Source organism: Cryptomeria japonica, chromosome 8 (genome assembly GCF_030272615.1).
Source record: "Cryptomeria japonica chromosome 8, Sugi_1.0, whole genome shotgun sequence".
Taxonomy (NCBI): Eukaryota; Viridiplantae; Streptophyta; class Pinopsida; order Cupressales; family Cupressaceae; genus Cryptomeria; species Cryptomeria japonica.
The window spans coordinates 76,345,631-76,373,364 of NC_081412.1; the positions used below are offsets into that span (position 1 = coordinate 76,345,631).

Here is a 27,734-nt window from a genome sequence, read left to right on the forward strand (position 1 = left end):
TGGATGGGGGAAGAATGCAATGGGTTGTCTTTACGAGGTCATGGGTGGCCAAGAGGACCATCCGACATTGCTATGGGAAAAATATAAGAAAATATGAACCCTTGTGATGTATAATTAATTAGAGTTGGGACAAGCAGCTGGATAAAGTTAAACACATACATGCAGTGATCCCTTATGTGGATCTCAAATTTTTCTTCTATTATTTATAATTTTATTTAAGATTAATGAGTACGCTTTGGATGAGCTCTACATGTGCATAGAGAGGATCATAGATGAACTACTCGCCACTCGGCAAAGCTCGCCAAGGCCTGAAAAAAACTCGGGGAAAACTCGACAAAAACTCTGCGAAAAACTCGACAACTTAAAAACACGCTTAAATTTAATTAAAAATGCATTTTTTTTGCAAAATTTGATGAGAAGATGCATCCAATGAGTCAATAAATGAGAACACAAAAGAAACAAGTTGATTCTAGATATATTTAACTGCAAAGTGTCTACAAAATCGCATCCTCATGAGGATTGCTGATGGCTGGAAGCCTAGAAGCAAAATAGTAAATAGTTTTTGTAAAACCAAAAGTAAATTCATCATTACAATTACAACTTCCTCTTCCCACTTCCCAGCTCTAGCAAAAACTAGGGGAGAGGTAGAACTAGAGGGTCTAGTCCTAAAAGTCTGCAGTGGGCGTAATTGTGCCTCCTCGCTCGGTATGGTTGGCTTGTCCTCCATCTTGGATGAAGCTATGACCCCACCTGCTTCTAGCATTGGCAATGACTCCTCATCCTCATCCTCTTCCTCCTCAATGCCATCCAGTGTGAAACCAAATCCACCCCCCTCCTCCTCCTTAGCCTGCCTCTCCAAATCAGTGATGTCATCCTCAAACAACAATGGAGGCTGCTCCTATGATGTCCAATCACTGTAAGGATCTATATCATCCAAGTCAATTGGACCACCTTCTACTTCCTCTACCTTCCTTACGCGCAATCGAAGATTATATTGCACGAAGACAAGGTCATTGAGGCGTTTTTGCACTAACTTGCACCTCTTCTTCGTGTGATTTGCTTCAAACAAGCTCCAATTGCGCTTACAATTGGATGAACTACGAGGTTGACATAAGATTTTGAGGGAAATTTTTTTGAGATGTGGGGTATTTCCACCCCAACTTTGCACCAAACATCTTCAAATTAAAATTAGGTTGAGACTTGAGAGTAGCACCCCTCGCCAGGGTTTGAGGGTGAGAAAGAGAGGGGTAGAGAGATAGATCTAGATCTTGGGGGAGAGAGGAGAGAGTGAGATGGAGTGTGGTAGAGAAGGGGATAGAGGAAGAGTGATAGGGAGATAGACAGGTCTAAAATTCGGGGCAGATAAAGTGAGTGAGATAGAGAGAGTGAGAGAATGTTGATAGGAGCATACTGATTATTGAAATTTGACCAAGATCGAAAAATTAAAAGATCTTCTAGAACCTAGAATTTGCATTATAACTCCTAGAGATCTGAAACCACTCTCAAACATCCTGCCAATATATACATGAAATAAAGTATAAGTTCAACATGTCTTTTTTCTTTCTTATACTTAAATGTTATATTACATGTATATATTTTGATGAAGAGAATGAAACTGACCTGAGAAAACAAAAATACATAATTTTTTGATGTGTTTGGGCCTCTTTTTTTAGTGTACCCGAGTTTTTAATAGAAATTCACTGAGTTTTTTGCAAAAACTCGGCGAGTTTAAACTCGTCGAATACTCTACGAGTTTGCCAACTATGGAGAGGATGATTCTTGATTAACCCCGTAGAGACAATTTGTGATGAGTTGTAGATTTACAAGTGTATGCAGGATAGGCTGTTTCCTTCATCTCTATTAATTTCAAAGAGATCAAGCCAAGAGTCATGTAAAAAGTAGAGCCTTTCAAAAGTTCAATTGTAGTTTTGTAGATGGTGGATTTTTTTTAAGAAGTGCAATTATGTGTTTACTTACGAAGGCTAAATTTCGCCATTAGAGTTCCCATCTGAACCTCCATCAACTCATCAAACCACACAACTCTCAAAGAGATTCCTTGTAGCCTTTTGAAGAGCAATAGTTGCTAAAATATTACCATCACTTGAGAGATAAGATGCCTTAATCAGGGACTCTATGCAGCCTATCATTTATGGGACTTAATGGAATTTTCTATTATATAGTGTAGTTCAATAACCCTAACCCTAGCCCTTGGTAAGCTCTTGGTAGTGGTTCTCATTCCTATGGGCCTATTAAATATGAGGATGAAGATTCCTTTCCTATCCACTTACCCTTCCAAAACCACCCTGAAGGGACTTGCCATGGGAGGAGAGCAGCACTATTCCATTTCCTGTCAGGGTCTGGCCAAACCTTCTCTTAACCTGAATGCCCCTAAATATTAGTCTGCAAGAATTTTTACATTAGAGAATTCATAGTAGATCCACATGTTTCTTCAGCTATGGCATCAAACCTAGCAGGCCCATCAATTCCCCATCCCCTATCAGCATAGTAACTTCTCACTAACTGCAGGTAGCTTTCAATCACAACCCAACTTCGCATCTTGACAGGCCCATTATCAATTACTCCTTATGCAATGGATGCTTGGCCTTCCGTCTTAGCTTCATAACCTTCTAAATACCCCCTTTCACCCCGAGACACTTTCCCCACACACCACAATCATGGGCACATAATCAATGCTGCTACTATTGATAATGTCTCATAAACTTAGATTGACTAAGGAAGTTAAGGAAAATCAGTCAATACTCCTGTTTTGATAAATTGTATCCTCTGCATGGCCTATAGCAATGATCTCTAGGTGGTTTGCAACCAACTTTAGCAGTACTGTATCTATATCATTGTAGATGTTCTTACAGGGATCTAGCAAAAAAATATGCTAATGCTCCTTATGAAGGAGAATATCACCCACAGCCCTGAAAAAGACACCACACTGATTCATATAGTGCAACAAATTGAAGGTCTCTCTCTGTGTTTTCATCACCTTAAGCTCGAATGCCTCACTTTTAAACTGATTCAAAGATCTGGGAAAAGGGATCTTCCTAGCTCAGGAGATCCTTATACTGTTTGTGAAAACTGATAATATGCTTTATTATGGTGGCTTGTGGTTATCCTATGATACTTCTTCTTTGATTCTTTGTTTCTTGTGTATCTTTATGCTGTCTAGGAAGTTTTTTGTTGTCTTGTAATGCTTGATTTCTGTGATCTTGCTTTATTGATTTATATTGGATTGCTGAAAATGTGGAGCTCATGTTTGCCAAGGAGATCAGTAAATTTGAGAGTATAGCAGTTGAAGGGGCATCGGAAACAGAAATGTAGGGATCAGTGGAAGCATAAGAGAGGGGGGCTCACTAGATGATGATATTCTTGATGAGGAATCTTTACCATCCAGTTCAAAGCTGGAGTTAGTGACGAGCTTTAGTGAGTGGAGAGATTTGTATATTATTTTATGGTTTTAATTTTCTATGATGAAGATCAATCATAATATGATAGTACTCCATTTTGTTCCAAAATTAATAGAACATATACCCATGCATTCTCTAAATTCAGTTTTGATGATTTTTAATAATATTATGTTAACAATTATTTAAGTTCATCTAATGAATTATATATTCTTCTAATATACCGAGTTTCTGCAGTTGAGTTCTAAAACTATGGTTCACACACAAAGTGCGCATATCCCACTAGTTGAGGATTCCGTTCTGCTATAGTACTCCAAATTCAAAATTTGCAATTGGTCTTTGTGTTAGTTGTACTGCTTATATTACAGTTGTAGGAAAGAGGTTTATAGTGGCATTATTGACACCAAAGGCGTTATCAAAGTGAAAGCATGACTTTGAGATGAAATTCCTTGGGTTGATGTGTTAGCATCTTTCTTTGAGTTCCTAACATTGCTAGTGGTTTCTGAGTAATACCTTCTGAACCTTGTATTGCTTGTGGTTGTTACTTGTTACTGTGTAATAAAATTTGTATGTTTCTAATTTACAGGCAGTTTGTGAACAAAGTGGCATATCCCTCTAGTTAAGGATTTCATTCTTCTATAACAATAACTTCTAAGAATTATTATTTTTGTAGTGTGAAGCAAGGGTACTGCCTTTTGCCAGTGTATGTCGTATTGAAATCAAAGTGCTTAGAACTTAGAACCACCTATGTTGTATGCTGTGTTGACAGATATTATTACGCTGTTATTGATTGTGATAGCGCAACAACGGCAGATTATCTTTACAAAACATGTGATGGAGCAGAGTTTGAAAGAACATCGAATGTTATGGACCTGCGTTTCATTCCTGATGATATGGAATTCAATCAACCTCCTCGAGATGTTGGGACTGAGGTAGTTTCTTTATCCAAAATAATTCTATTCACTTGTTTTATTCAACCAAGTGCAATATAGTCAAGTAGGCTTTACTTTGAATGGCAATGTTGAGTTCAGAATAAATATCTGAAATATTGTTAAATTTGAAATTGTTTTTAGGGAATCTCTGTAATTGAATTCAGAATGTCTTTTATCAAACTTGCCTCTTGTTTGTGTGAAGAATATTTTATTTTCAATGTAAATGCATATTGTGTAATGAGGGACATGATATCTAATAGTGGCTTATCTAATGGTTATGAGTTTCAACCCAAGATTATGAAAAAATATATGTTCCCCAGGGATGTGCCCCCTGCCATATATGACCTTGCCCCCCATAGGGGATGTTTTGGGGATGATGGGACGGGTAGGAAACATCCACACATTGCCACCTATTTTGCCAAAAAGAAAATAAAAAACGTCCCTAGGATGCACAATTTTTTTTAGGGGATCCCTGGGTATGCTAGCCATCCTAGGGATGGCCAGATGTCCCCCAATTATCTTTGGGAGCACTAACCATCCCTTAAGGAATGCGCTAGGAGTGTTGTCCCCAAAACCTGCGAGAGGTGCTACCCCTCAACCTTGTTGGGGATGTAGCTCCCAGACTTGCACAATGGTTGCTACCCCTTGACCCCTCTAGGAGTGTTGCCTGTAAATCCCTACCAAACTATAAATTTGACCAAGTATTAGATGAATGATTGATCACAATCACACAATCTACAAAATATATATCCCTTGTTATGGACCTTTATATCTTCATAGTTGAAGTCACAGTCAAGGATTAGGTTGTTTCATACATTGATCAACCTATTTAGTATACAAGGATTGCCATAGACAAAGGTTTTATGCCATAGACATTATATTGCTAAATGTGAGTTAAGTCATAGTTCACAAGAAATGCTACTTTGTCAATGCAAGAATGTATCAATCATGCACTACACATACAACTCATGGAACAATCCCATCTATTAGTATCCTAGTTGAGGTCAAACTAGGTCATTACCAATAATATTTTTACTTGTTTGTTCCTTTTTGTCAACGAGTTTGACAACAAAACATACAATTTTGAAGGCTTCAAGAAAACTTTAATAATAAATCTCTCACCTACATATGCACTTCATAATTCTCATAAAGGTTCTTTAATGTCTATGATGATTGCTTGATCAATGTTATCATATGAATGTTGAAATATCTTTATATTTAAAAATTTTCTCTATTTTTTAATAGCCATTCTCTACAATCCCCTACCATATTTTAGGCACCTTGTCATCAAGGGATTAGTTTACATGTCTCCATCTTTAGGTTAATCTTTAGGTTAATGTAATTCCAAATTTCCTCATTTAGCAATATGTTAAAGTTATAATGATCTTACTTCACTGGATCCATCAATCTTTCCTGAGTCTGGATTCCTAATTTGCACATGTTAAATTAGAATGACCTCACTACACTAGATTCATTCCTATTAATTTTGACATCATATATATATGATGGGATGAATAAACATTTTCCCGTTGTGTTAGGGGCTGGTATATCTTTGTTGTATCTTTTTCATTAAATTTCTTTGTTTGATTGGTTTTATATCTCTTAGTTCATTCTATATAATGAATGGTAGGTTTGGGGCTTTGTCTAAGCTTCGAGTTTTGGTTCTTTTTCTTGCTTTTTCATGTCCCTTTTTTTGAGAAACTTGGGGCTTTGTCCAAGTTTGATTAAGAAGGCAAAACATGTTTTGAAAGTGAGGGGAATCTTTGGAATAGAGCTGGACAAAGATGCTGAAATTGCTGTTGTGTGACTTGAAGAAGGTATTGAAATTCTTTTAACATATAGCTCCCAAATGTGGAAATGCAAGGGTAGAATTTTGTGAGGAAGCTCAAGTTGTTATAGGTTGGTCTCCAAAAAACTTCCCCAACATTTTTTAAATTCATTTGATATATTTTGATACTATATTTTACATAAATATAATTTTTTAAAGAAGATTTATGTACTTTTAAAGTAGTTAAGTTTTGCCAAGTTGTCAAATCTGAATCAAATTTGGGTCAGTTGTATTTTTGTGGAGTTTGAGTTTGCAACTTATGGATTGATTAATATTTAAAATACATGATTTAAAAAAATTCTCTGTTGGAGCTTGTTGCACCCCTATAAAACTTTCAAGAGCATGTCTTTTCTTGCATGCTTCATCATGTCTGTCTATCAAATTGTTGCATATAGAAGATGAGTTTTATTCAAGACTTATTAATGCTTGTGTAATTATAGATCAGTCCAAGAAAGTTGTGATACAATTGATTTTTTTATCAAAGTTAGAATCTGCCCAAGAGAAACAAAGTGATGAAGTATTGTTCATTTGAGGTAAGTGGGAGAGGACACTTCTAGGGGGCTTGCAATGGAAGAAGGATATCAATAGTACACTCCCAAACAAGGACAACAAACATGGTGTATCAAGTGACAAACATGGCTAAGAGGCAGTCTGAGACAGTGATAAAATGTTTGATTGCAAGAAATAGGGAATGATGCCCTAAGAATGGAGAAGAAAGACTTAAGTGACAATTGCGACTGAAGGGCACACCTAGCCAGGGAAAAATGGAGAAGTGGAGTGGCATAAAGGATTGAAAAGCACATCAATAGGTGTATTCACATGACTTAAGTGACAAAGTCGATTGGGAGGCGGGCCTAAGCTAGTTTAGTAGTGGTTAGGTGTCAAGGTGACCAAGATAAGTGCTTGAATGTGTCTTGACATGAGTGAAATGACAGAAGTGCATGCTAAGCACACTTGAGTAGAAAGAATGTTTTGAATGGCAAGGATGGTGAAAATGTTTGTTTAGGCTTATGAAGTCCTTTTGAGTGACGAGAGTGGGATAAAGGTATGCTTGATTTAGTCTAAACAAGTTCAAGTGGCAGAAACACTTAATATAGGCACAAAGATGGTCTTTATGTGATAACAAGCACCTAAAAGTACTCTTGAATGTCATAAACCAAACACTTAGGTGACAGACATGACTGAATGAAGTGCCTGAATTTATTACAACTTGTTTTTAAGTGGTAGATGTGGGGAAAACTTAAGTGTTAAAGGACAATGCTTAAGTGGTAGGAGTAAGTTGTAGGCATGTTTAGGTCTAGTATGATGGGTTTAAGTGGAAAAAATTGGCTAAAGTGTTGCAAGCAGGCATGCAATGCTCCTTTTCAATACTTATATAAACCTTGCAATTTTTGAAATTCCTATCTACACAATACTTTAATAAATATGGGATTCTGAATGGCAACAACTAAACATCAATATTTATTATTAAAACCCTTGGCAAATTGACATCATTATTGTTGGAGCAAGTTGAGCACTTATAGAATATTGATATAAGCAACAAAGTTACAGCCAAAACCTTCATGCATAAATTGTTTAAAATAACACAGATAACTGGAAGCAATAGGAAAGATCTAACTCACAAATTTTTGTGAGTTAAACAAGGATAGGACTACCAACTTATGATAGATACGAGAAAAACCACGAGTTTAATCATTGTTGTACTTGTGGTTTGAAACAACACCAAATTCTTACTACAAACTGCTGTTATAAATACAATAATTGTGATACAAATTGCAGTTATAAATACTTATATCAATGATACGGTACTGTGGTACTGAAATGGTGGTATTGTAGCAAAGTGAAAATTGAAACATATTTGCAGTCTTCTTTGCATGACTGTGATTCTTGGGTGAAACTGCCTTGAAGAACAAAGAGTTTTAGTCCTCCAAATATCTACACTTGAAGGGTTTTTTCCTTACAAGAAATAAACACAAATGCTCAAGCTATTTAAAAAGGAGTTTTGATTTCATAAATTGGATGCTTAACTTTGAGAAATTCTCTTTCTTTTATAGTCTCTATTTTGGCTCTTTTTAAAAGTGATTTTCTTTTCCATTCGAAAAGTCCCTTCATATGCTCATTTAAAACATTTTAATAAATTATTACATAAGGCATTATTATGCTCTCACATTCCCCAATGGGGGCTGTGCCCTCCATTGAGGAAGATTGTGATCTCCTCGACGGGGGATGCAGTTCTCCATTGGTGTGCCCCTTCCAGAAAACAACTTGAGTAAATTTTAGTTCTTTTAAAAAAAAACCCTATATATATAGATTGGTGGGACATGCATGTTACTCGCACGGGTAGTTTTGGGCCATTTTTTTAGGGGACAGCAGGGGACGACTATTAAAAAAAAGGGTAATGACATTGTAAAAGCTTAATACACACCATTAGACTTGAATTGAGATTCCACATGAGAATCGACAAACAAATTAACAAAATTGAAATGATTTTATTGTCAATGTACATACATATTAATATATTATATAAGAAATTAACAAAAATGCCTAAAGGCTCCAAGTTTCAACTATGAAATGACATAAACTGTAATCAATAAACATAGAACTAAGAAAATATTTGGCTGTCCATAATCAGCAGATGGTAGGTCTAAGAGTCTAAATCAATACAAATCTGACCTTGTAAATTTGCAGACCAAGGTTGACAACATAGCACATAGAGTTTACACAACAACTTCTGAAATGAAAAGTAGACTGAAAATGTATTGCTGTAGTATTAAACCCCTTTGCACTCTTAGGAATCGTATCCCTTCAAGACCCCATAGTCCTTCATCTCAACCCTAGTGTTTATAAAGTAGTTTGTTCTTGTGGCACTCCCTGTATTGGCTAGATAGGTCGTTCGGTCAGCACCAGAGTCAAAGAACATTGGATAGACATTAGACATGAGTATCCAAAAATCCACCCTTGCCGAACACTTGTCAAAGACCAAACACCACATTCCTTTAGAAGACACCCAAATCATAGCCAAGGAAGACGCTAAACATACTGATCTACAATCACCCCTCCAACATAATGAAAATAAACCCTAAAAAATGGTAGAAAAATGCAATATGTGCAGAAATAGTTGCAGGCATATCATTCCTCTGTTGCTCATCACCTCCGTCTGCCATTGCTTTTTTGGGATTTTCATTAAATGTCATAAGCAAATCAAGAATAGCTTTCAAATATGCTGCAAGCTTTGGCTGTGAGTGATGGAACAAGGGTTTTGGGTGATTTAAAATCATGAAAACACAGATAGAAACCATGAGTTTCAATTTTTAATGCAGGTGCGGCATTTTTCTGTAATATTCTGGTTTTGGGGCTGTCAATCTCATATCAAATGGGATCCCATCGTATCTCCATTTCTCGCCGAACAAAACCAATGGGCTAACTTAAAACATCCATTATTTTTATTTTTTAATGTCTGAAATTGCTTTCAATTGTATACCAATTATCTATATTAAGGATGGTTCAATAAATATTTGTAAAATCTACTAAATCTTATAGTTTAATTGGTTGAGTATAATTAGCAAGAGTGATGGTATGTTTTTTTAATTATACTATCAACTTCAACAGGTTTGACGAGGGAATTCGAGCCTGTTTGGTGCTGGATTTATAATAAAGAACGAATCAGGTGACTTGGTTTGGGGTGGATTAGTAAAACTTCCGGACCAAACGAACAATGACAGGAGTTTGCCGGCCTGTGCACTATTAGAGATGTGTTCAGGGAAGCTTATATGGATGCTGACTTTCTTTCTAATCACATCATTGAGCAGATTGAGCCATCAATCATTTCCAGTGACCCGTAGGCATGGGATGGATCTATGAATAGATTTTCGTAAGTTTATGGAAGGTACACGCTTGCCCAACATGCTTTGAGGAGATCCACACTGCCTATTAGACAGATTTGAAATGATGCGAAAGGACTTATTGATGGCGAGGGCCTCAAACTCTGATTACAAAACAAGGCATTATATCTGTAATGACTCATTGTTGGTTGGATTGGTGAAATACGACGGCCAGTTCATCTGCTTTCAAGAAGGGGGAGTTGGAGTTCATCTCCATTCCCAAATGCAAATGCAGCTGTAAACAAGGGTTGGTTGAGGAGCAGCTGAAGGAGTTGTTTGTCATAAGTGGCGTTGTGGAGGAGGATCTAGTCTGGAAGATCATCGGTGACAAGTTGCTGGGAGACTCACACTCACACAACTCTTTTCTCCTTGACTGGTTTGTCTGCAATGTAGCAAGGACCACTGGGAACTATATAGTCACAAAGAAAGCCATTAATTGTATGGTGATTGCAAGCTTATGGGAACCTGCCTTGAGGCTCTGATGAGTTTAGGGAAAATCTCTTTCTTCAGTTTGGTGGCGAACGCTTTCAGGATCGAGGAGGTCATCAAAAACCTGGATATGGTTGATACTATTGCTGTTATGAGAAATGATCTGAAGAAAAACAATTTGGAAACATACGAATATATGATAAGTGAAAATGAGGAGTTGTTTTCTGCTGAGTAGTTCGGGAGAGCCCAAGAGGTCATTGAGGCCATTAGGATCTTGGGTTTTTCCCTCTACTAATCTATATGTACTCTTTTTGTGTTTAATGGAATCAGTGCTACCCCTTTGGTAGCAATTTTCCAAATATATATATTCTCAATACTAGCTTATTTTTTAGTTTATTATATATTATTTTATTTTGTTTTGTTTGCATTTCATAGAGTATATATAATTTTACATATAAATTATAAGTAATTTTAGTGATAAGAGTTTTAGTCAATATTTACATTCTTGTATTTTTATTAGTTTTTATTTATATTTGGTGTTTTTTTAGTAAGCTTCCTTTTTTCAGCTTCGTCTAACTTCTAGCTTCTTCTATATTCCAGATTCTCGTGCTCATTGTCCTGAACCTCCTGTTCTTTTATTTATTCTGCTTGGTCTGCTAACAATTTATCATTTCTCTTCTTTAGCTATCTGCCCTGATGACGGATCATAGAGTTTGATCCAAAACATTGGCAACAAAGAAACATAAATAGTCAAATCCAGAAGCAGAATCTTGATATCATTATGGACTGTGGAAATTTCATGAATTTGATCCATTTTCTGATCATACCTCTCTATTTAGGGAGCTTTTGATTGCTGAAAGTTTAGAAATTCTATGGGTGAGGGCGGAGGAGCAATATGCATGCCACTTCAGCTCACATCACAATATTAATCAAAGCAGGACTTAATACTCTTCTTTCTCCATTTGTTCTGATGATAAAATGAAAGTTTTCTTGAACAATGAGTTACATTCTCAACATTGCCTTTGTCAAAACACAAGTGCTGCCACTCATCTTTCCATGAAAATTGTCTTAGAAGACTACCGTATGCCATGAAAAACATACAACATGAAAGATTTTGCCATTTTTGATGACCTGGTATTTGTTCCTCCACCTATAGAAAATGCTTTAAAGTCATACAAATATGGGCTGCGTAAAACAGTCCACAAATGTCTATAGGAGCAGCATCTACCAAAACCTCATAAACAAACTAACCAACATCAAATTTTAACTCACATTTCTTCTCAACAGTAATTTGATTTTCTTACTCAATCCAACCCAACCATTGCTTTTATGGTGCTGAAATGTTTTAAACAAAATTTTGTTACCTAGCAGTTTGCAATCAAGTTACTTTGGGAACATGAATTGAACAAATCATCAACCTCAACATCATTGACACAAACCATTGTATAGTTTCCTATAACAGTTAATGATCTAGAGCAATATGGTCTTGCACTTAACATAAAGGATAAAAGTTATTCTAGAGTAGGAAACCATCAATTATCATAGGATACTTTAACTTATCAACCAAGGATGCAAACTTGAGATGAGACCTGGACTCTATGTACGCTAGGAGGTTTTCTGGGGTTTCTACTATGCTTCCAAATTGAAAATTCAAAAAATTGTTGACTCTAAAGACAAACGTTACTAAACTTACAAGTAATTAGCAAGATTAAACAATACTTCTATTGTTCCTGTTACAAGTCACAGCTATAGGTAAATACTAAATAACAATTTCAGCTGAATGTATTGTACAGAGTTCTAATCAATCAGTTGCTACATGAACAATTAACATGTCTAATAACTATTGAATGCATTGAATATCAGTTAAAATACAACAATATTAGGAAACTAAATTACAGAGTAGCGCCGTACCTCAAGTGGGCCCTTAGGGTATGTGCACCTGTTATGCAAAGTAATTAGCTACAGTCAATGCTTTATGTGAAATCATTCATAGAGATGAAAAATTTCCTCAAAATTGATTGCTGAAGTGAAAACAGAAAAGTACACAGAATGCTTGATCTCTCGATCTATTGTTCTTTGCAATATTTATAAACTCATCTAGTTCCTAACTTAGACTGATCATACTAAATCTGTTGCTCATCTCTGTTAATTAAGGAGAGGGTTGTTTGCTGGAAGAACACAACTGAAAAAAAGAGTCCTAATCATAACTCAGCTAACATCATAGAAAAGGTCTGATTATGGAGGTATGTGAAGATAAATATGGAACAGAACAAGATTAATAATAACTTAGTAGAAGAGTCCTTAATTCTGAAATTATTTGTTGGCAGTTGGAGTCTTATGCAGCTACTCAATGGACAACTCAGCACCTCTTCACATGTTGCTGCAGGCTTGCATTCCACTGATGTGGAATATAAGTAGGAGAAAAAATGAGACAATTCAAATGCACATCTATATCCCTAACTTTATTATACTCATAAGTCCAATTAGAAGTAGGTGGAAAAAAAATTATAGGGATAAGAAGACATTGGTGCCTAGATTTGTTGCTCTACGAATTCGCAACAGTAGGGTGTGAAATATCAAAATTATATATATTGGATGGATTGAGACACTTGAGTAATTAAATATGGCCTCCCTTAACATTTGCCCACCCACCCTAATGTGTTAGCATAGTTAGTTCATTCCCATGGGGTGAAAAATATAAACAATGGCTCTTGGAAACATTATGCTTAACTTAAATGAGGTAATTTATAAACTGCATTTGGTGTTGGCACATTAAAATAGTTTTGAGTTGATAAAGATTTAGAGAGATTATTGTGGAGGGACATAACATCCATTTGTAAGTCTAGATATCACAACCTAGGCCTCATGAACTTTGAGAATTGCTATATCAAATTGTTTAGCCGAAATGGATTAATGATAAAAGTAAGGCAGCGATGGCTCCTGAATGTGCATCTATGCATAAGGAAACAATGATTCGATTCAGTATTCACTATATCTGAGCCATACAAGAAGTTCGACCAGCAAATAGGCCACTATAGACGGTGAGTGAGGGCATCCAGATGAGGGCAGTATTCACGCGACTCATACATATATAAATTGCAGCAAAAGTTTAGTTCCTAAAGAATCCATGTATCATCACTCTAGCTACACCAGACAAGGATGAATCACGCCAAAGTAATCTGCCAATGAATATAATGATTATGTCATAGAATAAGATTTCCCTCTTCTCCATATGATCAACAAGTTGTTGAAACATAAGATAGTTATCTCAAACAAATTATAAGCAAGCCTTAATAACAAACAAGACACAATTTATGAAGGGACAGCAATTTAGAAGGGGCACGTCTTTATGAAGGGGGATATTCTCAGCAAGGTTTGTGACCCTACATCTCCTCTTGAGGGCTATATAAGGCAGATCCTCGTTTGGAGAAAAGGTGGGCATCACACTTGGGAATCGATTATCCAAAACACACATCTTCAGAAACAACAATAGTTGATATCAGCAAATCATTAAATCAGTCCATCAGACTGAAACCTTCAAAGCAGGTCAAGTCCATTAAGCAGATCACACAGCAAAAGCATTTCCTATAAGATAGGGAGCAGCAATCACAAGGGAAACCAGTCCAATTCATCACAACAGAACTCTAATCATTTTTTATTATTATTATCAGATATATATTCAGTGCTATACTTGATATTGCTGCCAATCATTGTCTTATATACGCATACGTGTTGTTTATGCATAATAAAGAATGTTTTTGTTCTTATGATAGAATATAAAATATGCTCGTTTGACTGAAATCCACCTTATTGGAAGGACTTGGGGTGTAAGCAGGAGTATATAAGGCTAAGTAAGTAGGCCATTCTAGAGTTGATCGTAATGGCTCCTAGGACTAGAGGGCACTTACGTATAGAGCTAAGTAACCCACTTACGACCCCCGCCCAACTCCACAAGATGGATAAGTGTCTCTAGGGAGATGAGACATTGCTGGGGAAAGCAGGTACAAGCCGCGAAGCAAGAGGGCTGTGGTAGACATCCACTCTTGGGCTTGATGTAGAAATGGCTTCGGGCAGACCCATCATGTCTCTTCATCCAAACCCTAATGTTCTTGTGTGGTATTATTGATAATCTATGCCTAACCCCAATGATTCAATATATATATATATATATATATATATATGTATATGTATATTTGCATATGTTGTATCTGTCATGATTGCAGGATTCAAATCTAGAATCGCATTATTAAAGATAATATTTACTTGGTAAGATGTAACACTAACCCTAATTTGTTGTAACTGTGATTTAGGGCAAGTTCTAGGTCAAATTAGGAAGGAGACATTACAATTAAGACACTTGGAGAATGAGATGTGGCATTTTATATCATTCATGTACCCAATTTGACATATTGTCATAGTTATTTTGGTTGCACAAGGTAAAGAACATAAATATGGCTCTTGGCAACATTATGTTGAGCATAAATGTGGCATTTTGCAAAAATGCATTAATTCTTGGCACAATCAAATGTTTTCAAATTTTAAAAAAATATGAGTTTATTATGGCGGAACCCAACATGCAACTATAGGTTCAAATGAAATATTATTAGGTGCCACAAACTCTGAGAAATACTCCATCAAAGTTTGCCAATTTTTTGCTCTTAGGTCTCTTAAAAGACTACGGGCTGCAGGAATATTGCTGTTGCTGCTCTTCTTTTTGCTATATGAATATCCATGTCATCATGTCCTTACTTCTTTTGCTGCAGAACAAGTTAGTCATTTTTGAAAACATTTGCTTTTCATGATAAATTATACCATTTCATCACATTTTAACTAATAAGCATGCGCAAAGGTAAATATTTATCATATCATTGTTAGGAATCCCACAGATACTGAGAGGGGGCGGTGAATCAGTATCTAACCGGTGAATAGAATTTCTTAACTTAAAACATGCAGAACATAATATAACAGTGTACCGGTATGCAAGAAATAATGCAATAAACAGAATCAAGAACATCCACATGAAAAACACACCATAACACAAGATTTTAACGAGGAAACCCGGTGTGGGAAAAACCTCGGTGGGATTTGTGACCCACAATATTCACTCACTGGCCAATAAGAGAATATTACTTACAATAGGGGCCTGCACATGCAGGAAGGCCAACTGCCTAGAGCTCACTGCTCAATGGGAAGTCTCATTGACTTACAATGAGGATTATACAAATCCAACAACTTGTACTGCTTTACAATAGCATCTTCAATGCGAGATTCAGTACCGGTTCCTGCTCTATTCTTTACATATACCCCTTAACCTGTATTTCGCACAATAGGTCTGCCTAATATTTTCCTTATGCTTATCTCTCTTTACAATGATGTCTACAATGATCTCTTTTATATATAATAGTCATTTTACAATTTGCCAAGTCGGCTTACAAAGTTTTCAATAATAAACAAAATATAATAAAACAAAATCCTGTCAGCCTTTGTGCCGGTATACTTCCTTTCTTCTGTGCCGGTGCCGGTGTCCTGAGTGCCGGTGTAGAGCGTGATCTGCTGATGCCGGTATAATGCCTTTGCCGGTACCATAGGATTGTAAGGTTGCCATCAATGACAAAACCTTCAATCACATACAATGTCTCATTGGAGTGTGCATATGCCAACAATCTCCCCCTTTGGCATTGATGGCAACGCTCATGAGAAATTTCAAAAATGATTCAAAAATGTGAAGTCAAAAAATGTTACCAAAAATGTGTGTGCTCCCCCTGAGCATATGATTCCTGTGATATTGAATTTTCTCATCCTACTACTCCCTCTTTGGCATCAATGACAAAGGTTGTCAAGATGTCAGTAGAGTTTGTAGTTTCAACCTTGTAATTGGGTGGTTACAATTTGAAAAAGATCTCCCAAAATCAAGTTTATACTGTCCATAAACTTTTTGCTATCCTTTATTGCTATCTCTGTTCTCTTCACTGTACCGGTGAGATGCTGCAAATGCTCTGCCGGTGTTTTCTTTCCCTGTATTAATGCCTCAGATACTTCCTTCTGTAGAGATGCTAGATAGCCCAATCTTGGACTTAGCTTTGATCTCAAATGCTTTGCCTTATTTACTATTCTTTCTTTCTCTCTTTCCAGTTTAAGTAGTTCTTCCTCAAAATTTGTTATCTTCTCCTCAAAAATTGATAGTGTATCAGGTGAGTTGACAAAACTATCTGCAAGTTTATTGATTTCATCCTGTACCTTGCTCATTTTCTTGTCTATATCTACAGTCAAAAAGTTTGTTTTATAGGTATCTTTGTACAGATTTTTGTACTCTTTCAACAAATTACATAATTCCGGTAGAAGTGTGTCAAAATCTCTGTTACACTTCTTTATTTGCTCATCAAAGAATTTCTGTTTTTCAATTTCTACCTTATCCTTCAATGACACTTCCTTTATTTCTCAATGTTTTCTGTGATATATTTACAGAGTGTATCAAGTTGTCCTAAAGAATCTTTGTTGTCTATATTACAGTTAGGAGCAATTACCTTCAAAATTGGTATGGTATCATCAATTGCTTTGTAAGCTTGTGAGTTGCAGTCAGTTATTTTCTTGATTGAATCTAATAGTACCTCAGTCACATTAGTTGATTTGTATCTTGATGATGAATCAACAATCTGAGTACCGGTGGAAGTAACCAAGCTTGTATTGACCTCTGGTAGGTCTGTTTGTGTTTGTATTTCTTTAAGCAATGGTTTTTCTGCTTCACTAGTTGCCGGTGGCACTGTTTCCTTATGTACCTGTTCTTGTTGCTGTTGTTGTTGTTGTTGCTGTTCCAGAGCCTTTTGCTCTGTTTGTTGTATTGTCTCAGTCTGTGTCTAAGTCTCTACCTTTTGCTCTTTATCTTTTGCCGGTTTCTCCTGTGTGTTATCAGTTTCCTCAGCTACCGGAGGCTCACTAGCCATATCAGTCTTATCAGTTGTATCTTTGTCTACCACTATGTTGATCTTTTGAGTATCAACATCCATAGTATATAAGACTTCAGGATTAGGATTATTATCCTCTACATTCATACTCTCAGCTGCCGGTTGATCATCTGTAGTTGTTGTTTTTACCGGTGGAGTAATTAAAGGAGGTGGAGGTAAGTTGTCTCTAACCTTGATACTAGGTGGTCCACCAACTTTTCCTTTCCCCTTGTCTCTTATCTTTCTAATAAACTTTTATGGGTTTGGGGTTCCTGTATTCTTCTTGTTTTTCTTTCTCAACTAGGAATATGTCCCATCCATTTTCAGTCTCTTCAGTCACCTCATTAACTCTTCCAACCATTAAAGCAATGTGCCGGTGTGCAGTAAAAAATACTGTTTGGTTGGCTTGAGCAATTAGGTCATCAATTTCTTTGGGAGAGTTTACCAGATATACAACAAGTAGCTTTTCAATTTTTATTTTCTTATCCAGTTCTATTACTGCTTGTCTTCTTGCTTCTAGTCTTTTGAATAGTTCATCTGGAATTTCATTGACTACTTCCATTAAAAACTTCTTATACATATCCATGTGCACTATAACACTATTTTCAACTTGCTCTTTTTCATCAGCTGTTAAGGTGTCATATATTTTCTCTATGTTCTTCAATTTACCTTCCTCTGTGATCTCATTCAGCAGTATATCAAGAGGGGCCAAGTCTTTGTTTGTCCTCTTCTTCTTGGGTGTCAGTTTCTTCTTTGGTGTGGCCTTTCTTACCGGAGATCTCATTGCTTGTTGTTTTTGCCTTGTCCTCCTGGGTGAGGGTGTGGTTGTCGGTGAGGGATCTCTTTTTCTTACAACTCTTTTGAAAGTTGCAGGCATGTCACCTTTTGAAGAAGTACCTACCGGTGATAGGTGAGTTTCAGGTTGTGGAGCTGCTTAACTCATCCTCTGTTATACTGGTTTTCTTCAATACATCTTCTTTGATGGCTTTTGCTTGTCTTGAACCTTTCCTTACAACTGCCTCAACCTTTTTCACTCTTTTATTTGATTGTATTTGGCTTTCAATGGTTTTTGCACTACCAAATATTTCTTCCTTAGGTTCTTTGGGGGCTTCCAGAAGTGCTTTAGCATATGTTTCAACTATGTGATCATCTATTTCATAGCCCATCTTGGTTACCCAAACTGTCCTAGGGATGACTGCTTCCATCCAGATTTCATCTTTCTTGATTACAAAGTATATTTCATCTTTGTATTTGTCAACAATCTTTTGTGATAACCTTATTCTTTTCTTCATTTTGGCCTTTAATGTTTGAAAAAAGTCATGAATATTGTTTTCCTTGTCTTTTCCCATGTTATTAAATAGTTCTGTTAACTGTTTGCCTACCGGTATATCATATCTAAGTTCTTTGTAGCCTATACCGGGAACTTGTTTTGTTATATGTAGCATCAGACATACTAACAGATTTCCAAACCTGAAAGTTCCTTGTCCTTCTTGATCTTTCCAAGGTTGTCAATTAATTCGTCTTTTAACCACTCACATACATCAATTTTTGCATTATCTGTGACCATATCATAAGCACTCTTAATGCATAAACTTGAAACTAAATTGAGTCTATTTGCATGAGTAGCTTTATACCCTAATATCATGCTGATGAATCTCACATTAATGTTTGTTACATCATTAACTCTTAGGGACCTCTTGTCGAATGTTGCACCAGTTAGGTTTATAACTAGGTCATTGGAAACCTTCTTGGTTTTATCTGGTCTTTTACCGGTGGTCGGTAACCTTGTGACAACTTTCACAGCTTCCTTGGTGATTTTGTGGACTGCATCTAACCAGAAAAACTCACCATGTACCCTGCTTAAGACTATCCTAATCACATCCTTGGGAAATTCAGGAATGCTAAGGATCTCTGTAAATCCTAGGGTCTCAATGATTTTGTGTTCATCTTTTACATTGCCGGTTTTATCACATATCACAGTTTTAAACATGGTTTTAATTTCTTCATCTCCTAGTTCCTCATTGTTGCAATGGATGTACATTCTGGGATCTTCAGCATAAACAACTCCCTTAGGAATTTGAGAAAAAGCACCTAAGGTATCATCTTTCTTTGCTATCTCGGGAACCAACTGAAATACGGGCCTAGGTCTTTTTATCACTTCAACAACAGTAAGGTTTGCTATATATTCAATTGTAGAGGTGGATGCCATGATTAAATACCTTTTACTGCCTTTAGGATGGATGATTGCTTGGAGTGTTCTTGCTTCTTGCTCGAAATGCCTTAGCTCGAAATCTTTGCGCTCTTCGTAAATTTGAAATCTCGGTGAAATGAAATGGAGCCAAAACCTTAAATTTATAGTGTCTATTCGCCATCTACCACATTAATTGTATGCCGGTTAAGTATTCACTTAACATTGTTTGCCGGTAATAAGTAATTTTCAACTTCTTCTCTCTAACCGAGGGAATAATAATACATGTGTCATTAGATTGCCAAACTCTCAAAGAAACTTTCTTCAATTGGATGAAGAACTTCCTGTCGGTGGAGCACTGCTCTGTCCTTCCGGTGAAGCATCACTCTGTCCTGCCGATGAAGCATTGGTTTGTTCTACCGGTGGAGGAGTATTCCCAATATTTAGATCAGCTTTTCTAATCCATTGTTTTGAGAATTCTTGCTTAACCTCTTCAACTTTTTCTTTACCTTTCAAGCTAGAACTTTTGTTGTCTACCGGTGTTCCTTTACTTCTACAGAATTTAGCAATATGCCCAATCTTGTTACATGCATAACAAGTTACATTATTCTTCTGAATAGCTTTTCCATAACCTATGCCGGTTTGTGTTCTGCATTGATTAGATAAATGTCCAAATTTTCCACAAACATAACATCTCACATTCATTCTGCAGTTTTCAGAGTTGTGACCAACTTTGTTGCATTTAGAACATTGACCGGTGGGTGTGTTGATATTCCGATAATTTCTATATCTACATTCATTTGCTCTATGACCATACTTATTACAGTTAAAGCATTTTCCATTGAATTTATAAGCATTAGGTTGTCTTACCGGTTTGCTGTGATCCTGAGTATTTGCAGTACCGGAGCTTTCACCAATTTCAAAGCCAATTCTAGAAGTGTCACCTTTAGGTTTTTGATTCTTCAGCAAGGTGCCAAGTTCCTCTGAGCTTTTCTTGAATTTTTCTTTATGTTGATTTGCAGTTTCTAGTTCTCTTTCTAAGACTTCTTTTTGTCTCACCAGTTCATTTGAGTCATTCTGAGTATGCATCAGATCTGTCTTTAACATGCCATTATCATAGCTAAGTCTTGTGTTCTCATTTGCTGCATCACTTAGTCTAGTGGTCAATTCTTCTTCCTATCCTCAATCTCTTTGCAAAATCTCATAGTCATATCCCGCATCTCATTCTTTGTTGTCATGATCTCTTGTTTCAACTTGCTTATCATATCATTAAGTGATTCCTTTTCATCATTCTCATTTTGCAATTTTTCACAAAGTTCTCTTCTCTTATTTCTTGCAACAGTAAAATTTTCTTGAAGTGCCTGAATGATATCCTGAGCTGACCTTAAATCATCTTCTAGTTTGATATTTTTCAATTTCTCTGCATCATAGTTTGTAAGAGCTCCTTCAAGTTGTTTCATTAGATTTTCCATCTTTACCGGTGTCAAGATCTTCTTCAAGCTGTTAGGCTTCTGAAAATAGAGGACTAGGCTCTGATACCAATTGTTAGGAATCCCACAGATACTGAGAGGGGGGGGGGGGGGGTTGAATCAGTATCTAACCGGTGAATATAATTTCTTAACTTAAAACGTGTAGAACATAATATAACAGTGTACCGGTATGCAAGAAATAATGCAATAAACAGAATCAAGAACATCCACATGAAAAACACACCATAACACAAGATTTTAACGAGGAAACCCGGTGTGGGAAAAACCTCGGTGGGATTTGTGACCCACAATATTTACTCACTGGCCAATAAGAGAATATTACTTACAATAGGGGCCTGCACATGCAGGGTGGCCAACTGCCTAGAGCTCACTACTCAATGGGAAGTCTCACTGACTTACAATGAGGATTATACAAATCCAATAACTTGTACTGCTTTACAATAGCATCTTCAATGTGAGATTCAGTACTGGTTCCTGCTCTGTTCTTTACATATACCCCTTCAACCTGTATTTCGCACAATAGGTCTGCCTAATATTTTCCTTATGCTTATCTCTCTTTACAATGATGTCTACAATGATCTCTTTTATATATAAGAGTCATTTTACAATTTGCCAAGTCGGCTTACAAAGTTTTTCAATAATAAACAAAATATAATAAAACAAAATCCTGTTGGCCTCTGTGCCGGTATACTTCCTTTCTTTTGTGCCGGTGCCGGTGTCCTGAGTGCCGGTGTAGAGCGTGATCTGTTGATGCCGGTATAATGCCTTTGCCGGTGCCATAGGATTGTAAGGTTGCCATCAATGACAAAACCTTCAATCACATACAATGTCTCGTTGGAGTGTGCATATGCCAACAATCATTAGTAATTATATTCAATGCTTCATATATATCATAAACCTAGGAAAGTGTCATGAGGTTTGTATGAAAGTTCAACAGTTTCTAAGGAATCACAAAATCAATAGTGGTAATCAAAAGACAATTAAAGGGCTCATCAATCATAATGCTAAGCAATGCTTCTCTATCCATCAAGGTAGATGTAAAAGTTGATGTGTAGCTCAGTTCATCCATCTGCAATTTTATAGATGAGGTTTAATTGCAACCTCTAGCAACTTGTAGTTGTTGGAAGGTAAACTGTTTCATTTTCTCGATTGGTTGTTCTTACCTTCAGTAGCAGACAAGAACCATGGAAACAAATATTCATCTGCCAAAATGAGGAAATTTGGAAGTGAATGAGAGCAGCTTGCAATGAGATGGCCGAATAGTCAAGTCAATTTCTGTGTGTAAATTGTGAGTTTATAAATTGAGATTGGATTTATAAAGTGGAAGTGTGGGTTTTAAATATTCTATGCAGCATTTAATGTAATGAAGTTCTGAGTTGTAATCTACTTCTTGAACATGATTTGTCTAATCTAGTTGTTTGTTTGTGTATTTCTGTAAAGTCAATGTAGTGGAAGATCTTTCTGGGTATGAATTTCATTTTGATATTTTGTTTGGGCAATCTGACCAGCTGAATGGTCGATAGTTACTTATTTGATCCTTGGGATATGTCGTTAGACATTTGAGGCTGTAATTCTTATTGGATGATAATTTGAATATAATTTCTTATATGGGATTTTATTTGTCATGTCCCATGATAAATGTACAGAATGTTAACATCTATGTAATACGATCTCTGTTCCAGATTTTAGATTTTTTGTCTTAAATTAATCTTTTATTAAATAAATTAATGTAATGATGACAAAGCTAATTCAATTAATCATTATTCTTAATTTAATAAATAACTTGAAGTTTATTATATACGATGCCTAAAGTATTAAGCATCGATTACTAATTATGGTGTTTAAAACAAAAGTCACGATCGTAGGAAGACATGCATCTTTCTGACTAGTTGTGACTTTCTAATACGATTTATGAAGGAATATATATATCGGGTTTTGGTGAATTGGGGAGATGATACGGAGAAAGGAAGAAAGAGAATTGAATATTGCGGGAGTGAAACAAAATCGCAGTTTTGATTCATCAGACAAGACAATCATCCCAGGTATGACGCATACTCAGAAAATATGCCGATTAGTTTTAACGTTTCAGGCTGACTTGTAACGTGCGCAGTATTTAGATTCATGGTTATGATATACAACGGTAATTTGCATCAATTCCAGATTCATGTGTTCTGGAATCAACCCGTAAATATCCACCATTCAACTTGCATAATATGTTAAACTGTAACTATTTATATGATTCGATAGAGCTGTGCATATCAGTTAATTAAACTTAATGTCATATGTGTATTTATGATTACAAACAGTCACAATCTGATACGTATAAGCAGTTACAATAGTAATAAAGTATGAATAATGTTATGCTAAGGAATTGGCAGTCTTTCACAGTACGTCTGATATATTATGATATACATAACTAGATTACTGATAAAGTTAAACCACTAATGGCATAAGTGAATTCCTTAATGAGTACATTTTCTGTTCACCGGGTATAATAACCATAAAATTATACAAAATTTGGATAAAACGTTCTGCTGTAATACCGACAAATTATTTTACAAATCAAAAACTAAAACTTACTGTAGAATCTTATGTCAATAACAATGAATCTATTCACTAATTTACTAAAAATCCCGGGAAGGCAGAGTGGTTGGGAGAGGAGGATAAGTCTGTCTCAGTTGTCCACCTACTAATCCATGTAAGATCAGTAGGCTAGTAGGGCATATGACTGCTACTGGGCCTGGGACTGGCCATTAATAAGCCCCTCTACAATCTGAAACTTCCTTGGTTTAATAATTTTAGGGTGAGACAAGGAATGAATTGCGGGGATAAGACCCACACCACTAATAGTAAGCCAAAGGGGCATCATGACTGCCTTTGGATCTAGAGTGGGATGGATGGGCTAACCGGATCATTCCCTGTGCTACCAACTATGGTTATTAAAGAAAAAAATGTTATAAACCATATAAATTACAATTGAATAAATCTTGTTTCCGCTGCATCTGTATAATCTGTAAAGAAAAGTAATTTCTGTATGTTTTAATATGATATTTCTTTTTATACGAGCCATGATTTCATTTCTGATTTTTTTTTTTCTATCTTTATCCCAGGCAGACATATTGATACTTATATTACTAGTAAGGGACATTACATTATTGTATTATACATATTTCTAATTTTAGATGATGCTAGCATTAGAATCATCTTGGAGGCCTCAGCTAAAGTCTTCGTTTCTGAGTTCAGTATTTTGGAGTTTTGGAAGAAATGATTAAATAGGGATGTAAGATATTCTCTTTTTTTTTGGACTTGTTATTTTGTCTGTCAAGTGCAATTTTTTATGGTCTGTTATTTTGTATTTCAGGTTCCAATTGGGTATGAAGCACCAGACTTCCACACTCGTGCATTGCAGCATAGCAGAGTGAATATTTCTTGGGATGATGATGAACCACTTCGTGTTAAGACATTGAATCGGAAGTATGATCCAAAACAGGTTGGGAGCATTTACTTCACTTTATTCTTTTTGTAGTTGGAAGGCTTTGTCATTCTGGTCTGTTTATTTGGAATCTTTATTAGTCCAATTTCAAGAATAAAATGGCATATGATGCATTGATCCCCTATTTATGGAAGTGAGCTGATAGAGAGGACCTTTTACCCTTTTATCTACTTATACCTAATTGTAAGATGACTTTCCCTAGGTGAGTACAACACTTTGGATTTGCAAAGAATTTCATCGTATAGGCCTCGGTTGATGGTCAGTGTCAATAGTGACCCTTCTAGGAAGCTACTCCAGTTACAATTCACTATCCCAAAGTGGAAGGAATGGGGACTTAATAAATATAAATAGTGATTATTCAACGTGACATATCAACATGATCGAAACACAGACACACCTTTATGAGATGGGATTTGGTTGATTCAACCTTTACAATAGAAACATAAAATATTAAACTCCTTTGAGAGCATAAATAGGGATCTTGTATCAAATGTTTCTTTACCAAGTAAAATGATTTGCATGTAATTTCATATCAAATGACTTCCCTTTTTGATTATGGATTATTTATTTGAAAGCTTTATTAGTACAATTTCTTGGAATATGATTCACACACCTTCTATTTATGAATGTAAGCTGGCAGAGAGGGCCTTGTGACCTTTTTATCCACTTATACCTAATTGTAATATGCCTTTCTCTAGGTAATATGACACTTTGGTTTTTGCAAAGGATGTCATTATATTGGTCTTGCTGGTTAGTCAATTCCCATAGTGACCCTTTTAGGATGCTACTTCAGTCAACTCGCTATCCCAATGGTGGAAGGAAAGGACACTTAAATAAATAAAGAATGATTATTCTATTTAATTTATCAAAATGATCAAAACATCACATGCAACCCTTTATGAGAAGGGATTTGGTTGATTCACCCTTTTCAATAGAAATAGAAAGTAGTAAAATATTGAACTCCTTTGAGAGTATATATATGCGATCTTGTATCAAATGATTTCTAACCAAGTAAAATGACTTAATGGAATTTCGTATTAAATGACTCATGCCACATTTAAAGTATGTCTGTTCGAAAAATAAGTGTATCTGTTCCCTCCATAAGAAAGTAAGGGGCGACAAGTACGCATGAATAAAATCCTATAAGGATGTCACTATCAGTTTTCTTGTAGATGTCCTCTTATGCTTTTAGACAAAGTTTGAAGGATATATTTGCTGTAGTATAGGGTTGGGATGAAAATAAAAATGGGTAATCATTTTGGTTATTGTCTGTTTACTTTTGTTTTGCAGCTAAACGAAATGGACTTTAAGGCATATCTGGCGTCAGATGATGATGTATCTGACGGTGATGAGGATGAAGAGGGAGAAGATGCAGTGGATGATGAGAAGAAGAAAGACTTGAGAGAAAAGTATAGATCCCTTCTTGATTCTGGAGATCCTTCAGAAGGCAGGGAAGATAAAGATGACAAAGATATGGAAATAACTTTCAACACTGGCCTAGAGAAGCTAAGTAAGCAGATTCTTGAAAGGAAAAAGAAAAACAACTCAGAAGAGACAGTTTGGGAGGCTTATTTGAAAAAAAGAAGTGAAAAGAGGAAGGCAAGGAAAAACATCACAACAAAATCTTCTGAAGAAGAAACTGGTAGTTCTGATGGAGAGGATGCAAGTAATATAGATGGGGATAATCAGTCTGATGATTTCTTTTTAGATGATGACTCTGGAGATGATGAAGATAACATTATTACTGGGTCCAAGGTAGAGAAGTCTGCTAAAAAGCATTCAAAATCAAAATCTTTATCAAGTGAAACAAAAAGTGAAGAAGATGCAAGTAAAGCTGAGCTAGAGCTATTGCTTGCTGATGATCATGGGTTCGAAAATTCTGTTCGAGGATATAATTTAAAATCAAATAAATCGAAATACCAAAAACTCAAAGAATCTGCAATTGAGGACAAAGTACCTACTGTTGATACTGATGATCCAAGATTTTCAGCTCTCTTCACATCTCATCATTTTGCCATAGATCCAACAGATCCACAGTTTAAGAGGTATGTTGTGAGAATAATAGGAATATATTGAATTAAGACTGAATGATTTGAAAGCTTATTGCTATCATTTAATGTTGTTACTATATTATATAAAAAGAGGTGGCCTCTTACATGGTATCCCAAGTAAATTATCTAATTATCTTCTTTGTTTAACTTATTCTTGCAGGTCAGCAACTTACAGTCGTAGCATAGTTCAAAAGCAGCAAAAGAAGTTTGCAGATAAAACAATGGATGATTTAATGCCTATTGTGCAAAAGGAATCTATAGTAGATGATTCTTCAACTAAAAAGAGGAAAACCGAACTTTCATCCCTAATTAAATCAGTCAAGCGAAAAGTTGGAACATTACAGTCCTAAATTATGTTACTGTTTTCCTCCATGAAGAATGTTGATAGGGCTTTTGAACTCTAGTATCATCCTCCCTTTCTTCTTGGGAGAAATGGGTTAGAGTTCAACAGTGATCTCTGTTATACTTATATTATCCTTGCTACAGGTTGAGATATATAGCAACGGCTATTGGTAAGTTCTCTTTTTGAAGCAGTAAAAGCATTGTCCTCAGCCATATCTTATGGTGAGGTGAAATATTTTGATTGAACAAACATAAAAAAATAGTGTTCCATTTATTTTAGTAATTGCAACTGATCAATGCTATTTAAGAATTTGTTAGTGTTTTATTGTTCTAAGGATGTGTACAAGTAAGTCAGTTGTCCTGAAAATTAATGGATGAGAGCATTACTAATAGAGGCAGCTTCAATCAGTTAGACTGGTGCGTATGGTTTCATTATAAACTTTCTATGAGCATTTGCTGATAATAGTGGCTTGTTAGTCCCTGCCTATATAGGCAGGAAACTAATGTTTTCGTCTCCCTCAAAAGCATATTAATCCTTCCTCGGAAAGCACGCCAGTAAACAATTAAACCATTTTTCCTATGGTATGTAGCGTTGGCATTTTCTTAATGAAATTTTAGGTATTTTTTTCCTTTTTCTGATTGGCCTTTGTTATTTTTGCCAGTGGTTTTTTTATTTTTCAATTAAAAATTGAGGATTTTTTTTCTGTTGAATACGCAACGAGCAAGAAAAAATTTAAGGCATTGGC

General features: G+C 35.9%; 1 protein-coding gene across 1 annotated transcript in view; it reads left to right on the top strand.

Annotated features, from left to right (window-relative positions):
- The window catches only part of LOC131046347 (pre-rRNA-processing protein ESF1), a 106,865-nt gene extending 79,543 nt beyond the window's left edge, over positions 1 to 27,322 (top strand). Inside the window, exons 4-7 of the mRNA XM_057980072.2 lie at positions 4,183 to 4,345; positions 24,464 to 24,592; positions 25,886 to 26,640; positions 26,807 to 27,322. Coding sequence (XP_057836055.2) covers positions 4,183 to 4,345; positions 24,464 to 24,592; positions 25,886 to 26,640; positions 26,807 to 26,996 — 1,237 coding nt within the window. The 3' untranslated portion in view covers positions 26,997 to 27,322. The remainder of the gene's footprint in view (positions 1 to 4,182; positions 4,346 to 24,463; positions 24,593 to 25,885; positions 26,641 to 26,806) is intronic.
- The last annotated feature ends 412 nt before the right edge of the window (positions 27,323 to 27,734 follow it).